The 17,855-nt window shown below is 39.8% G+C and overlaps 1 protein-coding gene across 5 annotated transcripts in view; it reads left to right on the top strand.

Annotated features, from left to right (window-relative positions):
* The window catches only part of PCDH11X (protocadherin 11 X-linked), a 420,711-nt gene that overhangs the window by 40,553 nt on the left and 362,303 nt on the right, over positions 1 to 17,855 (top strand). For all 5 annotated transcript variants that reach the window (XM_030967927.1, XM_030967925.1, XM_030967926.1 and 2 more), the window contains one exon: positions 3,827 to 4,410. In XM_030967927.1, coding sequence (XP_030823787.1) covers positions 3,871 to 4,410 — 540 coding nt within the window. In that variant the 5' untranslated portion in view covers positions 3,827 to 3,870. The remainder of the gene's footprint in view (positions 1 to 3,826; positions 4,411 to 17,855) is intronic.

The following is a 17,855-nucleotide window of genomic DNA, read 5'->3' as shown; positions in this document are numbered from 1 at the left end:
TCTTGAAAGCTGGGAAAATGGCTTGGCAAGCTCCATGTTACCTTCTGTTAAACAATTTGATTTGTTCTTAATTTTTTTTTTCCCCCTAACCTCCTTAAAGATGTGAGTGAGTGCTGGAACCTGTGAAAGGTCTTTAAACTGGAGCTGCTTTGCTCAGCCTTCTGTATTCTGTGTTTCCTCAGTGCTCCAGGCTGGAACACTCTGATTCCAGAAATGCCTGGGAAGTGCCTCTTGCTCTGTTCTGTGCATTGCTGTTGCCATAGCATCCCTATCAGAGCTGTGGCACAAATGACAGGCAATGTACAGCTATGGCTTTATAAATAGGATTCTGGAAGAACAGCACTTTCCTTACAACTGAAGATACTCTGTTCCATATCCAAGCAGCAAACTTGTGTCACGTTGGGATTTTTTTCTCCTTGAAGGCCTACAGCTCTGGAATAGAGTTTCAAAACTGTTACTAGCATTATTTTGAAAGAAAAAAAAAAAAGTGCATTGTACAGAAGTTCAAGCACTGAAAACCGTTGCTGGTTGTTTTTTCCTGCTAAACTAGCACTGTCTGTTACATGGTTGAACCCTTCAGTCACTCAGGAAAATCTGCGACAGCAAAAGTCGCCACAAAATTCATGTTAGCGTTTATCTATCGTGGTTTATAAGTGTCTTGTGCTGTTTTTTCATGCTTTGAAGTATTTTCTTTACTATGGCACAAGAAGAATTTCAATAGAGTGGTTCAAACTTGGTTTAAAGTGAGTAGAAGTATGCATAAGAATGGAATGCCAAGTTGCACCCTGCAGTTTTCCTCACAAAACTCTGAGTCCTGCTGTTGTCATTTTATAAACCCTGGAAACTCCACTGCAGATAAAACTGGGGTTAAAGGCTTACAATTTAGTTTGAATATGAAGTATCTCTTGGCATGATCTCAACTTTCAGAATTGATTCAGGAATATTGTTGATGAACTCTTTAGATTGTTGCATTTACATTCTCATATTGCTGTGAAAAAAATCCTTAATGTATTTATTTGGAAGATTTATATACCTGTTTATACAATATTTTAATATCATTATTATTTATAAGTAATACTTGCATCAGTATTGCCATAGAAGAATTTGGGATAGGGGCTAGAATTTGGTTTATATTTATGGTTGGTGTTGCGTTCTTTTTTTCATTTCCTCCCCTCAGAAATGTAAATTAAAAATATTATTCTATAAACATCAGGATTTGAAGGGTTTTATAACCCTGTTGTGTTATTTTTCATTTTAATCTGTAATAGAGAGGGAGACGTGGTAAAATAGTTCCTTCTAGTATGTGCAAAACATGCAACCACTCTATTTTTTTTTTTTAGATTAGCATTTAAATATCAACTTTTTACTGTAACCCATACATTTTTATTTGTGTTTTCCATAGGAAACAATGTAAATATATTTATTTTAGCAATAATGGATACAAAGATGTGCTTTCCTGAAGAAGAGCTCTCTGCAGGTCAAACGTATGTGGGCAATTGCTTCAGTGGGATGACAATTGCTGGAGCTGCATTGAAAGAGATGCAGTTAATAAATCAAATAATAAGTTATATTTATATTTATGTTATTTATTATATATATAATGTATTTTCATAATATATTTATATTATATAATAATATTCTACATTATATATTTATGTTATATAATAAGTTAATAAATCAAATAATAATCAGTTAATAAATCAAAGTTATTAAATCAAATTATAGCAGCCAAACTAATCCACTTGTAGACTATCACTGACTCACTGTGCTCACACTGGTGTTGCCATAATGATGACCAGGAGCTGCTGGAGACTTCCTTATTTTTGCATATTTAGAATGTGAACTTTTAATGGTTTATAAAAAGCTGTTGGTCCATTGCTTCACTCTGGGCACCTGGCTGGTGCTGCTTTGGGTGTTGTGAACCCCTGAAGTCCAGTGGTAAATCAGGGAATTCCTGAAATGCCATCCCCTTCTCAGCAATCCCCTCCAGCTGCATTGATTTACTCAGGGAGCAAAGCCCTTTTCCCTAAGGGGGGACTTGGAGCATTTTTATTTCATGTCTAATCTCAAAAATTGTATTTTCTGCTTTTGTGTAATCCCAAAGCCAGAAAATGCTGTCCGATTAATGGTGCTGAAGTGGGGATGCTCCTTGCAGGTGGAGTTGGAATGTTCTGTATCTGTCGCTGCCTTCCAACGCTGTGCTTAAAAGGAATTGCAATATTAATTGTTCCTAACCTGTCTCACTGCAAAATCAAGGCTTTAGTCTAAATTCCCCTGCAAGTGGCACTGCTGAAAGGCAGCGACTAACAGGTGGAGGCAATTACTGGCACCAGGAATTTCTTCAACCACTGCAACTTGATCTGCAGAGGTAAATCAATCTGTGCTATGACAGGGAGAATAAAATGAGAAGAGACAGGGAACAGAATTACACTTTTACCTGCACAGTAAAAAGAATGTAGATGTGTTGGCACAGGTATATTTGAAACAGATGCTAACCTAAGATTTCATTTACGAGAAAAATCACTTTACATGGAACTCTTGAACATTTACCTTAGAGAAATGCTATCCTAGCAGATCCTAAATTCTGGAGTGGCAGAGTTATGTAAAGATTAGGCAAGTATTCTATACATGGAGTTCAGGAGAGTGATTTATCTCTTAAAAATTCTTGGCTGAAGGCTGAATGCAGCTACACAGATATCTGTGTGTACCTGTAAGTCCTCTTATTCCACTTCCATCTTTCTCAAGGTTGTTAACAACCTCAAGGCAAGAATATATTGTAATTCAGAAACCAGCTTGGAAAGTACAGATTTTTCCCACAAGTTTGTGTCTCCCTTTCAAGGTATTGGTGTTCCAGAGTACTATGAACAGGCATCACCAAATTTAAAATTATATTATTTTTTTTGCAATTTACTAGACAGATTTCCACACATTGTTGGCTGAAGTTCACCAGACTCCATTTAGATAATAACTTTTTCTTGCCAGTTGAAGTTCCTGAATTAAAAATATCCAGATTTCTTTGTTGTTGTTAACAAACATTACATAATTTTGTCAGTGCAAAACTTGGGGGGGAGAATTAAGACAAGTGTTCTTCTATTCCCATATCTAAGCAAGAGGTATAAAAAGATCTGCCTCTCAGCAGATGGTTGCTTGCAAATTTCTTGCCTACTTTTTTCTTAGGAAACAGAAAAAAAAATGAGGACAATGTGGCAGGGAGGTCAAAGGAAGACATTTTCCTTAGGAGCAAAGGAAAATCTCATGCTGGAAATAGGGGATTCCTGTACTTATTTCTTCATTTGATATGATCCAGCCCTAAAATTCTTACCTCACTATTTAGTTAAGAGTTTCAAGTAAAAAGTTTTGCAAGAAATTTTATACATATTTAGGAAGGATGGAGTCAAACGTGACTTTACTAATGAGGCTTTCAAACAGTTCACATTGTTGTAGTAAGAAAGGAGCTCCTTTAGCTCTTATAGCTTTAGGAACACAATATTCTGTTGCCCAGTTTTTTCAAGATTTTCTAAGCTTTCTGATGTTGACATTCTTGTAACAAACTTTCTCACGCACGTTATGTAAATAACTTATTGTTTTGCTTTCTTTTATAGAAAAAGAGAGAACTGATAAACTGTTGGTTTGTCCAGTGTCATTGGAGAGGTAGCACTGTCATCCTCCAATCCACTGTCACTTTTAGAAATCTATAAATGTTACAGCCAGAATTAAATACCCTTTATTTTACCTCAGGAAGTCCAGTGTCTATGTTGTTATATTGTGTGTCCTAGAGCAACAATATTTTGTGACTTTTAAAGGATTTTCCTTTCCCTTTTCCCAGCTCCACCTGGCATTCTCCACGGATCCTCATTAGTCATTCTGGAGATGGACTTGCTGTCTGGAACGTACCTCCTGGCAGTCCTGTTGGCCTGCATCGTGTTCCAATCTGGCGCGCAGGAGAAGAATTACACCGTGCGGGAAGAGCTGCCCGAAAATGTCCTTATTGGCAACCTGCTCAAGGATCTCAACCTAACGCTGGACCCCGACGTGCCCCTGTCCTCCCCGCTGCAGTTCAAGCTGGTGTACAAGACCGGGGACGTGCCCCTGGTGAGGGTGGAGGAGAACACAGGCGAGATCTTCACGGCCGCCAACCGCATCGACCGCGAGAAGCTGTGTGCCGGCATCTTCAGCGAGAACCGCTGCTTCTACGAGGTGGAGGTGGCCGTGCTGCCTGATGAGGTGTTCAGGCTGGTCAAGATCAGGTTCCTGATCGAGGATATAAATGACAACGCCCCCCTTTTCCCCTCGACAGTCATCAACATCTCCATCCCGGAGAACACGGCCATTAATTCCCGCTACTCCGTCCCGTCTGCCATCGACCCGGACATCGGGGTGAACGGGATCCAGCACTATGAGCTGCTCAAGGTGGGTTTCTTTCATCCTTCCCTGTTGCTGTGTGTGTTACTGTCCTCCCACGAGTGTTGCCAGTCCTCACCAGCCCGCGAGAGCCCCAAAGCTGTGTGCTGCACGCAGTGACAGGAGCCCAAAGCTGTGAGCTGCAGTTGTGCTTCGGTGCAGGTCCGTGTCAGAGTGTGAATCCTGAGTTTGTTCTGGTGCATCTCATCCTCACTCTGTGGGAAGCTGTTTATGTGCATGTGTTACCGTGTGAGGAGACAACCATGAGCTCTGCAGCGGCACTCAGAGTGTTTGTACACTTTGGCTGACAGTCTTCCTGGACTACTGAAAACATGTCCCGATTGCCACTGACATGACAGTGCCAAGTGCAGAAGGGTTTTGTGCTGGATTTATGCCTCCCATTTTTTATGGAGACGTTCTTTTTTTGTGCCTCTCTTGCACAACTGGTGGGCTTGAGCAGTAGAACTCGGCCCAGAGCTGATGTGATGCTCACCTGTGTGTTGATGAGCTGTTCCAGAGGGAAGGAGTCTCTTTGTCAGAGCAGCTTTGTAATGTCTGGGCAGGAGCAGCCCCAAATGTGCAGGAGGGCAAGAAGAGCAGTGCCAGTGACCTTGTAAGAGCAGACATTTCACATTCTTGCTTCTTTTATTCTTTCTAGCAACTAACAGGGGACTAGGGGACACAAGAATAACATAAACATGTGATGTTTATACAAACAGGAGTGTGTGATTGCTAAATAAATGATCACTTTCATTTGAGTTTACTGAAACAAACTTAAGAACAGGAAAGAAATTTACCCTGAAATCTTGGGGGGAAGCTGAAATTGCCCTCACTTCCTTTGCTTTGGAATAGGGAACTATTTTGTGGTTTGGCTGCTCAGCAACCAATCTGACCCTCCTTGCTGCCAGAAGAACATAGATTACATTATCCAATCTATTGCTTGACTGACTGCATAGCTGATATTCACTGATAGCAGTGCTTACTAGCAATTTAATAAAAATAAAGCTCTGCCTTTTTTTCGTTCTTTTAAATTGCTTGGAACCTGAAGTAATTGTGGCAGTGTGGGTGCTAAGGAGTGACAAAGACATAAAAATCCCTTTCAGGAAAGTGCATCTCACTGGGCATTTCTGGCTAGCTATCCAGAAAATAAATAAATTATTATAAAAAAAAAAAAAACCTACACATGTCTGTCTGCTCTCAGTGCAGCCAAAGAACTTAAAACATTCCAAGAACTTACTGTAATGTTTGAAGTTTTTGCGGTAAGCTCTTTAAAACTTTTCCTGGGTTATAGGAGCGCAGCTATATCTACATATCTGGGTTTTCTTTGGGGTTTTTTAGTTAGCTAAGCAGAAGCATCCAGTAGGGCAGAGTGTTCTTTATGAGGCATATTCAATGAGATTTTGGGGAATGAATAACAGCATATTAAATAAATAACAGTAGGGGTAGAAAATAATGAAAAAGGCAGGATTACACACAAAATGGGGCAAAATAATACCAGTCTGAACAGAGAAATGTGAGTTACCCAAAAGTGCTGTTATTGCAGGAAAACTGCAGAAAATGGCAAAATCAGGAGTCCCTGGGCCTGATGAGCAACAGTTGAGATCATCACAATAACAGTCTTGTTTTGTGGGCTTGTTTTTGGCCTGTGCATTCAGAGAGAGAACGTAGCAGATCAGCAGAGTGGGAACACATTTGTGTCACAGGAGTGGGAGCTCGTCTGAAATCCAACCTGCAGCTCTGGGCAAGGTGGGAGGGTCTGCCTGAGAGGTTTTCCATCAAAAACTGTGCAAATATCTTAATATTCCTACATGTATTTTAATATTATTAAATATATCTTAATATTTTTAAATATTAGATATCTTAATAATCTTAAATAACTTAAATATCAAATTATCTAATTTTTAATTAGGGAAAAATGAATAAAAAAGGAGGAGTTACATGTTTATTCAAGTGTCTCTGCAAAAACTGTTTTTGCCACATGATGGAGAGAAGGTGGTGAGGTTGAGCACACACTGGTATGGACTGAAAGTTCTGAAATCTTGTGCTGCATGTGCTGTAAACAAAATAATTTTTGAAATCACAGCCCTGTTGGCAGATCTTCTGAAAGAATTGATTGGGTTTTTCCCTTGAATGCCTGTTGGTCAGGTATTTTTGGAGTTATGGATCTGCTGCCTTTAAATGAGCCAGCAATTTCACATACCTTGGAAATGATCTGAAAAAACCAAAAACAAGTTTCTGACAGCCAGACACCATTTGGGATAGTATTTCCAGATGTTATTCTACCAGTAATTTTCAGAATGTTAATATCAAAAGTAATCACAAAATAGATTAAAAAACCAAAAACAAAAAGAAAAAGAAAAATCAACAAACCCAACCAATAGAAATAAAGGATTCTGGTCAGCAGGCAGGAAATATATAATACAGCCAGTATTTCCTACGACTGCAGGGAAGGTCCAGGAAGATAATTAGAGGGATTAAACACCTTTCCTATGAGGAAAGGTTGAAAGAATTTGGATTATTCAGCCTGGAGAACAGAAGGCTGCAGAGGGACTTTATTGAGGCTTTTCAGTACCTGGAGGGGCTGCAAAAGGGACTTTGGACAAGGTCTGGAGAGATAGAATGGGGGGAAAGGCTTTGATCTGATAGAAAGTTGGTTGAAATTGGATATTGGGAAGAAATGCTTCCCTGTGAGGGAGGGGAGGCCCTGGCACAGGTGCCCAGAGAAGCTCCTGAATCCCTGGCAGTGTCCCAGGCCAGGCTGGGTGGGGTTTGGAGCAGCCTGGGACAGTGGAAGGAGTCCCTGCCATGGCAGGAGGTGGAACCAGGTGATTTTTAAGGTCCCTTCCAACCCAGACCATGCTGGGTTTTGTGATATTCACTGATGTATCACTGGGGAAGGCTGGGGAAGATGGAGAAGGAAAGGAGGAGTGGGCAGTGCTGGAACAGCAGGAGGAGGTGACAGGACAGGCACACAAGGGTGGTGCTGCTTTCGCTGCCTTTCCTCCCCAAACATGCTCTGTGTGCATCGTCCTGCTCTGGTGCCTGGGGTGGGCTCTGAAGATGCTGAGATCTTTTGAGAGTGTTGACCTTTTCCTTCCCTTTATGAGCAGCAAACAAGGGGAACTGCATCACAGGGAGCTGCTGAGTAGGAGCATCCTCTGAGCAGAATGGTCTAGCAGGGCTGGAATTTTGGGAAGGAATTTTTGGAAGCACCTGGTATGCCGTGGGTGGGCAGGGCAGCTTGGAGGTGGCAGAGGAGTGGGGGCTGACAGGATGTGGAAATCATTCCATAGAAAAAGAAAATTTGATGCTTTAGTGTAGGTGCAGCCACAGAGTGAAATGTGTTGCTCTGTATCTTGGACACCAAGGAATCAAAAATGGGCAAAATGTGAAATGAAGAGAAAGATTTGCAGTTGTAGTTGGCTTTTGAAACAAATTCAGCCAAGATTTTCTTATTGCCTGTGTGAAGCCAGGCCTATTTTGCCCGAAAACAGGAAAATAGAGACTTTGTCCATAACAAATTCTGTAAAAGAGGGAACTTCTCCCTAGGAACTGAGCTGACCCGTTTATAGGTGTTTAACACGTTTTCAGCACCTCTGTAGCTCCTTGGGAAGGTAAAATTCATGTGTTACAGCATTTCCTCACTTTGTTACACTTACCTTACTGCCCCTCTCACGGGGTGTGGAAGAGGCTGAATGTAATTTTTGCATTTGGTTTCTTTTGCAAACTAGAAAAGAAATGATAAAGTCTTTAAACTAAATGGCATATTTTCTTTTTTTTTTTTTTAATATTCTTCCTCTCATTAAAACCCCTTAAAACAGCAGAAAACAAAACTTTGTAAAGAAATATATTCTCGTGTTTTGGATTCAGTGGAAGCTTTGTAAAGCAGGATTTGATTTACTTAAAACAAGACAGAGCTTTAATTACCACACTGATTAACGCTTATTTTTTTTTTGCCTGCCTGCATTTTATCAAGGTGTACCTGAATAGAAAATAACTTCCTTATGTGTAACTGATTCGTGGCACCTCATCCTCAGAACTGTCTGTGGCTCTGATTTTCTCAGCCCTGTTTGAAACACATGAACTCTGAAAAGGCGCCGGTTTTACTGTTAATAGAAAAGAAGAGACAGTCACGCAGAGCTTCTTGCTGTTCCCAAAGCTGCTGTGCATGGCATTATAAAGGATTGTGTTTCTCTGCTGAGATGCCCCAAGGTGACCATAGAGGGAGTGACATTAAGGTTTCACATGATAAACAGTGTTTGCTGTGAACCAGGGGAGGAGGGAGAGCTTAGATATTATTTAACAATAGAAGAAAATTCATTTAGAATGAGAAATAGCTGGATTGGGGTAGAGGATGGTGTAAACTGATGGTGGGAGCTGGGAGGTGCAGCTAAGACAAGATATAAATGGCCAGGTGGAAACCCAACCGTTTTTGTCTCAGCTGAGATAACTAAGTATAAATGGGAAATGATAGGAAAAAAGAGCTGGGCATTCATAAATAGAAGTAGTTTGTGAAAACAGTGGGATGCAAGAGCAAATTGTGCATTGAAACCTTAATAAACAGTGATTTCTGATTGGGGATGAAGCTACAAATCCTAATGTTCTGCTTGAGCCCAGGGGGCAGCCCAGCCTCCAGGGCTTTGTTCACCCCTTCAGGGCAGTGCCATTGTTTACAGACTGACATAAAATGTGCGTTGTGCCAGGCAGGGCCCCACGGTGCCATAAATACCTGCTTGCTGCTGTTGATTACACTGTTCCAGCGCACTTGCCTCTGAGCTCAAGGCAAGCTGGTATTTAGTATTACCTGATTAATACACTTCATATTTGTAGGTGTCACAGGCCTCTGCTTTGACTGCAGAGATTTTAGTGGGGAGCATTTCTTTGTTCTCTTAAATGTTAAAAAGGCAAGCTGGTTCAGAACAGGTTTTGAATAGAAAAGGACTCACACAAGGACATGTTTTAAATAATATTTTTATTAATTGATTGCTTAGCATTTCTTGTCAGCTAGGTATACCATGTACATTAGAAGTTGCAGCAGGAACTGAGCGTTTTCTTCTGTGAGCTGATCCTGAGTGCTAATATTTCCTTCCTTTAATCCTCTGCAGTTTGGGGGAAATTAGATTGGCGTTGCTGTTCCGTTGCTCTTACCTTTTGCTGTATTTACCTATCAGAAGCAGCTGGTGCATCCCTTCTAGGATAATATGATAATCTCTTTGTAGCTGTCAGTTCATACCTCTGTAGTCTGACAAAATAGATTCCTGCTCAGTCTCACACCACGCCAGCCTTGCCTCTGATGGGAGGGTTTCATCTGGCTGCTCTAGATCATCTTTGTGATGCCTCTCAATAGAAGATATCCCCTTTTTCTGGTACAGTTTGTCAATTCCATGACCCATGGAAGATGGAAATCACAGTTCTTCATCACACTTCAAGCGTCATATTTCATGTTTGCAGCTGGTTATTTCTGAGCCTCGCAGCAGTCCTGGATCAAGTAACTCATATCACTGTCAAGATCAAGAGTGGAAGATGTGTTTTATGTAGAAATAAATCTAGGAGGGTACTTAGAATTATAGACTGAGACTGGATTTGTAGTTAAGTGTGTATCAGAAAGTCATGTTAATGAAATCTTTGTTGATAATCCTGTGGTAAGCAGGGATACAAATGTGAAAATCAAAAGTGTAACAGTGGATGAGGCCAACAATCTTTGTTGTTTTTAATGCTGTCTGTTTGGTCTGTAATGCTCTGTTTGTTTTTAGTGCTGCACCTGTGGGGTTCAGTGCACAGAGAAAAAAACAAGACAGAGTGGTTAATGTCCCTGCAAAGTCACTGCACAGTGACACAAACTTTGATTTTCTTAGCTCACCAGATCAACCTCGGTGTCCCAAACAGGAGCTGCTTGGACCTCTCATTCCTGTCCTTTTCTGTGCTCTCATTCCCCACAGAGGGAGCTAAAGCAGCCACCTCCCTCTGAGGGTATCTCAAGCCATGTCCCATGCTTGTCCCACTGGAATGGATGCGGATTAAACTGACGTGGGTGATCCTCTGTGGGGCTCCAGCAGCAGGACAGGGCAGGGCAGTGCTTTATTGGCCCTTCAGTGGGTCACAGGAAGCCTGGGGTGCTTATTGCCAACATCTGCAGTCTGTGAAAGATCTGCCAACACAGAGCTTTGTTTCTGCTTGTAAACAGATATTTATTAACATTGCCAGGTCTTACTGAATATTGTAGTTAAACACTAATACAAATAAGGAATTTCAACTTAATTTTTCTTACTTTTTTTTTACAAATCAAAAAGTATTTCTGAATTTGTTGCAACACTCTAAGAACAAAATATTCTAGCACTTCCTGATTTCTTTTTTTATTGCCAACCCTTTCTAGCAATTTTGTGAGGGAAATATGGCTGATAGGATGATGGTTATTCAAGAATTTTTGTTTTACAGACTGATATATACTCAGGAAAATCCATGATTCAGATAGGAAATTTCTTGACTTCCTTATAGACAAGAACAATATATTCTCTTCTCATTTAGGAAACATTAGTTGTTCAGTGATATTTCAAGACTAATTGCCACGAAAGTAAAATTACACTCATATTGATGGTACAGGTAGCAATAGCACTTAGGTGCCTAAAACTGAGAAATTATGTAAAACCAGATCCTGGATCTGGCAGTGCTTACAGACAAGGTAAAAATAACATGCATGTTAAAAAGGCATTTAAGGGTTGTTTATTTTTAATTATTATGGGTTTCTTTTCCTTCTCGCTGTCAAGTAGCTTAGACTAAAATTTTGAGTTTCTGCTGGAGAGGGGATGGTTTGGGGTTTTTTTACTTCACAATCCCCTGGAAAAAGTCAAACCCCACCTGGGTGTGATGCTGTGCAGCTGCTTTGGCAGAGGGGTTGGAGCAGGACATGTGCAGAGGTCCCTTCCCAGCCTGTGGCTCCCTGGGCTCCTCAGCACAATTTACAGCCCAGGCTGATCCCACCCTCACTGGGAGCTCTCAGGGGGATTAAACTGCAGATATCTGGGGGTCAGTACTCTTTCTTCTTTCTCATTTTGTGTGCCAGCATAGAAAGGGAAGTTTATGGATTTAGGGAACTCAAAAATAGGTTTAGGCAGTTTTTTTGCTTTGGAGTTGAGCTCCAGTCAAGCTCTAAGGTCACTCTCTAGGGCTGGTAATTTAATAAATAGGGAGAGCTGGACATGTTGTCTTTCTAAGGTAATTTTTAGCTGCCCTTTAAAAGAGAGGCTTTTTTTAGGACAGACAGGCTGTCTTTGCTTTTGAGTGCTGCCAAGTACTTTTGTCCTAAATCCACAGTGGGGGAATAGGTCAGACCCAAAACACCTTTCCTTTTTCATTGCTGATAGAAGTTCAGTGTTTTGGTTAAAGTTAACACATCTTCAGTTGTTTTTTTTTTCATGTGGATGGTTCCCCCTGCATGCTTTTCACCTGAAATGTTCTTAATTATCATCTGAAGCTTTTACATCACCTTTGCAAAGTAAGTCTATTTTCATTATTTTATGCTGTAGCTGAACATCTATCTTCTTCCAAATTCTCCTCCCCATTTGCTCATTTTTCTTGCAATCCAAAATACCAAAGTATATGATTCTTCAGAGAAGATTTTGTGCTAAAATAAAAACACTACTCAGTGGTAACTTGTCTAGAGAGATCTGGACAGACAAGTGGTCATCTGTGCAGATTATTTTGAAAAAGTCTGAGCTTTAAAAGGGAAAACTGATTTGCATTGCTGCAGCTGTGACTTGGTGTCAGTGAGGAGATAAAACCCTGCTCCTGACTGGTGGTGGTGAGTCAGGAGTCAAGGTAATTGCCTCTTGTTGCTTGATACAAGGCTCCTTTAGGGTGGTTTATGGCACTGTTGCTGTAAAACTGTCAGCTCCCGTTATCCTGACGTCCCTCTGGGGATTCAGGGAGGACTGGAGGAGAAAGTCTTGCTGCAGGCACAGCAAGTTCAGTGAGTTAGGGTGAGGGACAAGTTGGTGTCTCTTTCTGCATGCCAGGCTCTGATTTTCACACGAGCTGTCAGGGAACAATAATATATAAGTTAGCATGTTTCAGAGGGGAGAGGATGATAGGCTGGGGCTGCGAGGCACCCATCTGTCAAACACAGAGCTCCTCTTCATCTGCCTCAGCTCAGCATCATCTTTAGCTGATGTCCACACACATCAGCTTTAGCTCGGATGTGGGGATGCTTCCTGAGCACACAGGGCTCAGGATTTGTTTGCACAAGTCTGTGTGTTTGGCAGCACAGAGAAAGGAACATTTTCCCAACAGCCATCAAGGTAAAATTGTTTTAATTTATACAAAATTGCCAATTGCATGATCTATCCTGCTCTTGATTGATAACCCCAGTAAAAGCACTAAAATAGTCCTTCTGAATGAAATTATACTCTGGTTTGCATAGATGACTGATATTGGGGCTGCAAGCAATAATATATAAGTTAGCATGTTTCAGAGGGGAGAGGATGATAGGCTGGGGCTGCGAGGCACCCATCTGTCAAACACAGAGCTCCTCTTCATCTGCCTCAGCTCAGCATCGTCTTTAGCTGATGTCCACACACATCAGCTTTAGCTCGGATGTGGGGATGCTTCCTGAGCACACAGGGCTCAGGATTTGTTTACAGATTCCATGTGTGTGGCAGCACAGAGAAAGGAACATTTTCCCAACAGCCATCAAGGAAAAAATGCATAAGAAATTGCCAATTGCATGATCTATCCTGCTCTCTGTTGATAACCCCAGTAAAAGCACTAAAACAGGCCTTGTAAATGAAATTGTAAATGAAATTGTACTCTGGTTTGCATAGATGACTGATATTGGAACTGCCAGCATGCAGTGCCACGTGAAGTTACAAAAGGGAATAAAGGTGCACTCAGGATAGATGATGCTGTGCCCTAAATTTTTCCTGAAAATCTACCATGTTTTAAAGGTGGCATAATTTTGTACATCACTAAAGAAAGAGGTAGGAGCCTTTTGCAAATGCCATTGCAGTATTGCCATGGTGTTGGGGCATTATTTTTACATATTCTTTGTGTCTTTATCTGTGAATACAGATGCCTGTCTGTGGCCCTTATTTTATCTTTAAAGACTGACCTGAAACAGGTGTCTGAATTTCAGACCATTTCTTTATAAATTATGTTAGTGCATCTGCTTGATACACTGATCATCTTTTATCCAACAGCATTTAAACTTTTTTTGGTAATTTTTGTTGTTAAAAGTCAGCAAAAGCTGTCACCACCCTTTAAAGACCATTATTTTTTCAATCAAATTAAAAACATTATCACAAGCTCTTCAAGAGTATCAGCTAATGGTTACTGCTTGCACTGTAAAAGTTCTTTGGATCCACTGTAATTCTTCTTTCAGAATAACTTTGCAAGGATTGCTTTTTTCTGTTTCCTTTGCTTATTGTAATGGATGCATCAATGCAAGGCTTACTTGTATTTTGTTATGAGAAACCTTGAATTGGATTTTCAGCAGATCCTAATATTATTCAGATCATTTAAAATTCCAAGTTTTTAAGGAATAGCTGTCTTTTTTCACTTGTACTTGTGAGGTGATCAAAAAGTTCTGCTATTTTCAAAATGTTGAGTAAATAAAAGAAAAATAAAAGGTGAATATTAATTGCAAAAGATTTTTGTTTTGTCCAACTCACTTTTCTAAGACTCATTTTTCATCCCATCCATGGTGGGGTGATGAAGATTTTAAAATTTCCAATTTTTAGGATGTGTTTTGAAAATAGGAGAAGTACTTTCAGTTTTTCCTGATTTAATTTGTCATGAAATACACAATTAAAATATTAAAGTAGCTTTTATAACAATAATATAGTCTTGATTTTATATTTACTTTAAGCTTTCTAATATTGGATTTTAGTAATAAAGATTTAAATATCCTAGCTAGTTTTTCCCCAAATACACTGTATGGAACACTTTCCTTCCATTTAAGAAGAAAGAGCTACCAAAAATATATTTAAATCAAGTGTCAGCTACGGTTCATGGCACTTGACTGCATTAGTACAGTTATTTTTATTCCTGAAAGAAAGGTGTATTGCAAAATAATTTATATTCTCTAACCCAGAAACATAATTGGTCTGAACACTTAAGTCCTGTGGAGCTTTTGAAGCTGGGACATGTAGCAAAGACTGTTTCAGACAATTCTGGAGAAACAAAAAGCAACATTGCTAGAAGAAATGAGTTCTGAGTCATCAGCTCTCAGTATTGAAATACATTTTTCTCTCATTGTGCTGTAATTGCTGGCTCTATTAATGTGATGTGTTCTTGCTTTGGTTATTGCTGATGTTCCAAAGTCGAATAATTGTAGTTTTTTTCCTCTGCTTTTTCAAGCAAATTGACGTTTTCTGGGGTTTTTTTTCCTCTTCTTTTTCTTTTGAGTCAGGATATTCCTCTGTGCTTTTCAGACTGGGATATTATATGGCTTTTTCACTGGAAGAATACATTTTCCTTTTCATCCTAAGCCAAGCCATATAATTTCCATCCTCATTTCCATTAGGTGTTTTTGAAGATAATTTACTGCAGCAGATTTAAAGGTATAAACAAAGGAGTAACTTCTATTTTGTTCCTCATCCTCTTTCCCATCTAACATCAGAAATAGCACTCTGGCACTTACACGTGACTTTTTTGTGAATTGGGATTTGTTGGGAAAGCCAAGAACTATTGTGGACACCATAATTTGAAAGTCAGTCTTAAAAATAGAGCCTAAAATACTGATAGAACTTTCCTATCACCTTTTATTGTTTTACCATAAATGGCTTCACACTTTTTATTGTTTTACATAAATGACGTGTTTGTCCATGTTGAATATCCAAGATACTTACTGTGCTTGTACAATATCAGAACTCAAATGAGTTCCTGGAAGTCTCCAGCGTGCCTGCTTCTTTGTAAGATTCTACATTAATGCTTATTTTTAAATCCTGAGGTAGTCCAGTCCCTCCCTCATAAAAACCTGTCATTTGAATAATTCAAACCTTCAACTGCCAGCTTGGCAGTGGAGTTCAGTGTCTGAGTGGACCTTTGGCAAAGCTAAAGAGAAAATCCTGTTAGTGTGTGTGTGTGTGTTTTAATATCTGCTTTAATATCTGCTTCTGAGGTTTTTATTGTCTGGGTTTGGAAGTGCATTATGTGAAGATGTTATGACCTTTGCTGGGCACCTTAATTTATCATCTGAACTGGGCTTTGGTCTTCTCAGTCTTTGCTTGTCTCTGTTCCCGAAGTCTGCATCTTCCTCTCAAGGGGAAGAGGAGGGGCAGGCACTGATTTCTGGGCTGGCCCGAGTTTGGCCTGGCAGGATGAAACCGAGTTTCCTCTGATCTTGGATCTGTCTCTGTCATTTGTTATCAGACACTTGGGAATCACCAGAATCTTTTCCCAATCTGTTCCTGAGCTTCTGCCAGTTTGAGGCTCACAGATTTCTTGCCCAGCAGTGGTGATTCTGATATTCTTATCTGATGGTTTTGGTTTTTTTTCCCATATGTGCAGTTTTTCCAGTGGGATTTTGTATCTTTATTGTATTTTGTAAAAATTCTGGATTTTAAAATTTGAGTGTTGTGGTGGTGTTCACAGGGGTCCCAGGAAGAGGGGAGAGATGAGGATATTGACTCCATGTTTCAGAAGGCTGATTTATTATTTTATGATATATATTATACTAAAACTATACTAAAGGAATAGAAGAAAGGATTTCATCAGGAGGCTGGCTAAGAATAGAAAAAGAATGATCACAAAGGCTTGTGACTGACCAAGAGTCTGAAACAGCCAGACTGTGATTGGCCATTAATTAGAAACAACCACATGAGACCAATCACAGATGTACCTGTTGCATTCCACAGCAACAGATAACCATTGGTTACATTTTGTTCCTGAGGCCTCTCAACTTCTCAGGAGAAAAAATCCTAAGGAAAGGATTTTTCATAAAACATGTCTGTGACAGAGTGTTTAGAATATTGTCAAAGTTTTAGATGCTACATTTTGTAATGATCACTTGTTTTAATTTCTCTTTACATCAGTCCACTGGTGGCATCCTTATACTATAAAAACAGCATTTTGGATGCAGTGACAAAAGACTTCAACTTTATTATTTAACTTTAAATAGTATACAGTTTTATAAACTCATGGAGGAGCTGAGAAACTGTACAAAAACATTATTCACTAATATCCCTGTCCATTGTGTTACATTAAGCAGAAATAAAATTATTTGGTTTCTATTTTAAATCTGTATATGCTTGAGCTAAGGTGGGAAGTAAAGCCCAGAGGTACAACCAGAACTTATTCTGCTGCCCAGTGGCAGAAAACTTTGTAACACTAGAAATACGGTTTCTCCTAAGTTTTCCTATGTTCAGGAACTGGAAGAACAGTCAAGCCTCCTTCAGAAGTGAAGTTATCTTTGTAGAATTAAAACCTGTGTGGTTTTTATTGATTACCTTTAATAAAAACTTCAAAATTATTTGGTGATGGAGTGTGTGATTCAGGGCTCCAGCTGGCTGGAAATCTGTGTCCCAGGCTTGGAACCTTTCACAGTCAGTGCTGTGTCTGTGGCTCTTAAAATCCTAATTTACCATCCAGGGCACTGGAAGAAGTGGTAAAAATATCAGTCTCCTCATCACTCTTGTAATATTCAGACAATACTACAAGAGTTCTGCAAACAGGAGTGAAGTCTTCCAGAATCTATTTTGAATATTGTTTTAAAGTTCAATGGCACATTTATCACAGCACAGCATATGCTTCAGGCGACTGAGTTTCACAGGCAAAGTAGCAAAGAAAATTCTTTTTGTTACTCATTGCCTCTAACAAAGACTTGAGTAACATTTATGCACAGTGGATTTTTTCCGCCCTTATTTTTTTCCCTTTTTTTTTTTCTCCTTTTTTCTTTTTTTTCCTTTGTGTATTTCTTGTGGAACAAGTTTATCCATCAGGACAGGTTTTAGTAGCTTGCATGATCAGGAGCTTCTGCCATGATTTGATTTGAAATTCTGACATCACTGTCCATCAGGAGAGCAGGGCTGGTGCTGCAGTGCTGTTTGCTACCTGGGTCTGCCATCGCTGAAGCTAAAGGTGCTTTATTTGAGTGTTCCTGGGAATGGTGGCTTGGCTTTTCCTGCTGGGCAGCTGTTGGAACTAATCAGATTGTGCCTAAGAGCATAATAAGGAAAATCTTTAATAATGCTGAGCCCTCTTGGAAGCTCCATGGCTTCAGCTGTCACAGTCACTTTCCCTAATTTAGTTCTGGTTTGCTGTTTTGTTAAGAGCCATAATGCTGGATTTCAAAACAGGTTTCACTTAATTTTACATTTCACAATGGGTGCTTCCACATATAACCACAGTAGGCCTCTTCTTATGTTACCAGTAAAGTTAATTGAGTGTGGAAGCAGAGCTTTGACTCTGTAGGTAGAACACATAAAAAATTTAGTTTTATAGTGTCACCTTAGGATTTGAAG

This window comes from Camarhynchus parvulus, chromosome 4A (assembly GCF_901933205.1).
Source record: "Camarhynchus parvulus chromosome 4A, STF_HiC, whole genome shotgun sequence".
Classification (NCBI taxonomy): Eukaryota; Metazoa; Chordata; class Aves; order Passeriformes; family Thraupidae; genus Camarhynchus; species Camarhynchus parvulus.
Note: the sequence above shows the minus strand (reverse complement) of the source record. Positions and strands in the feature narration are given on the sequence as shown.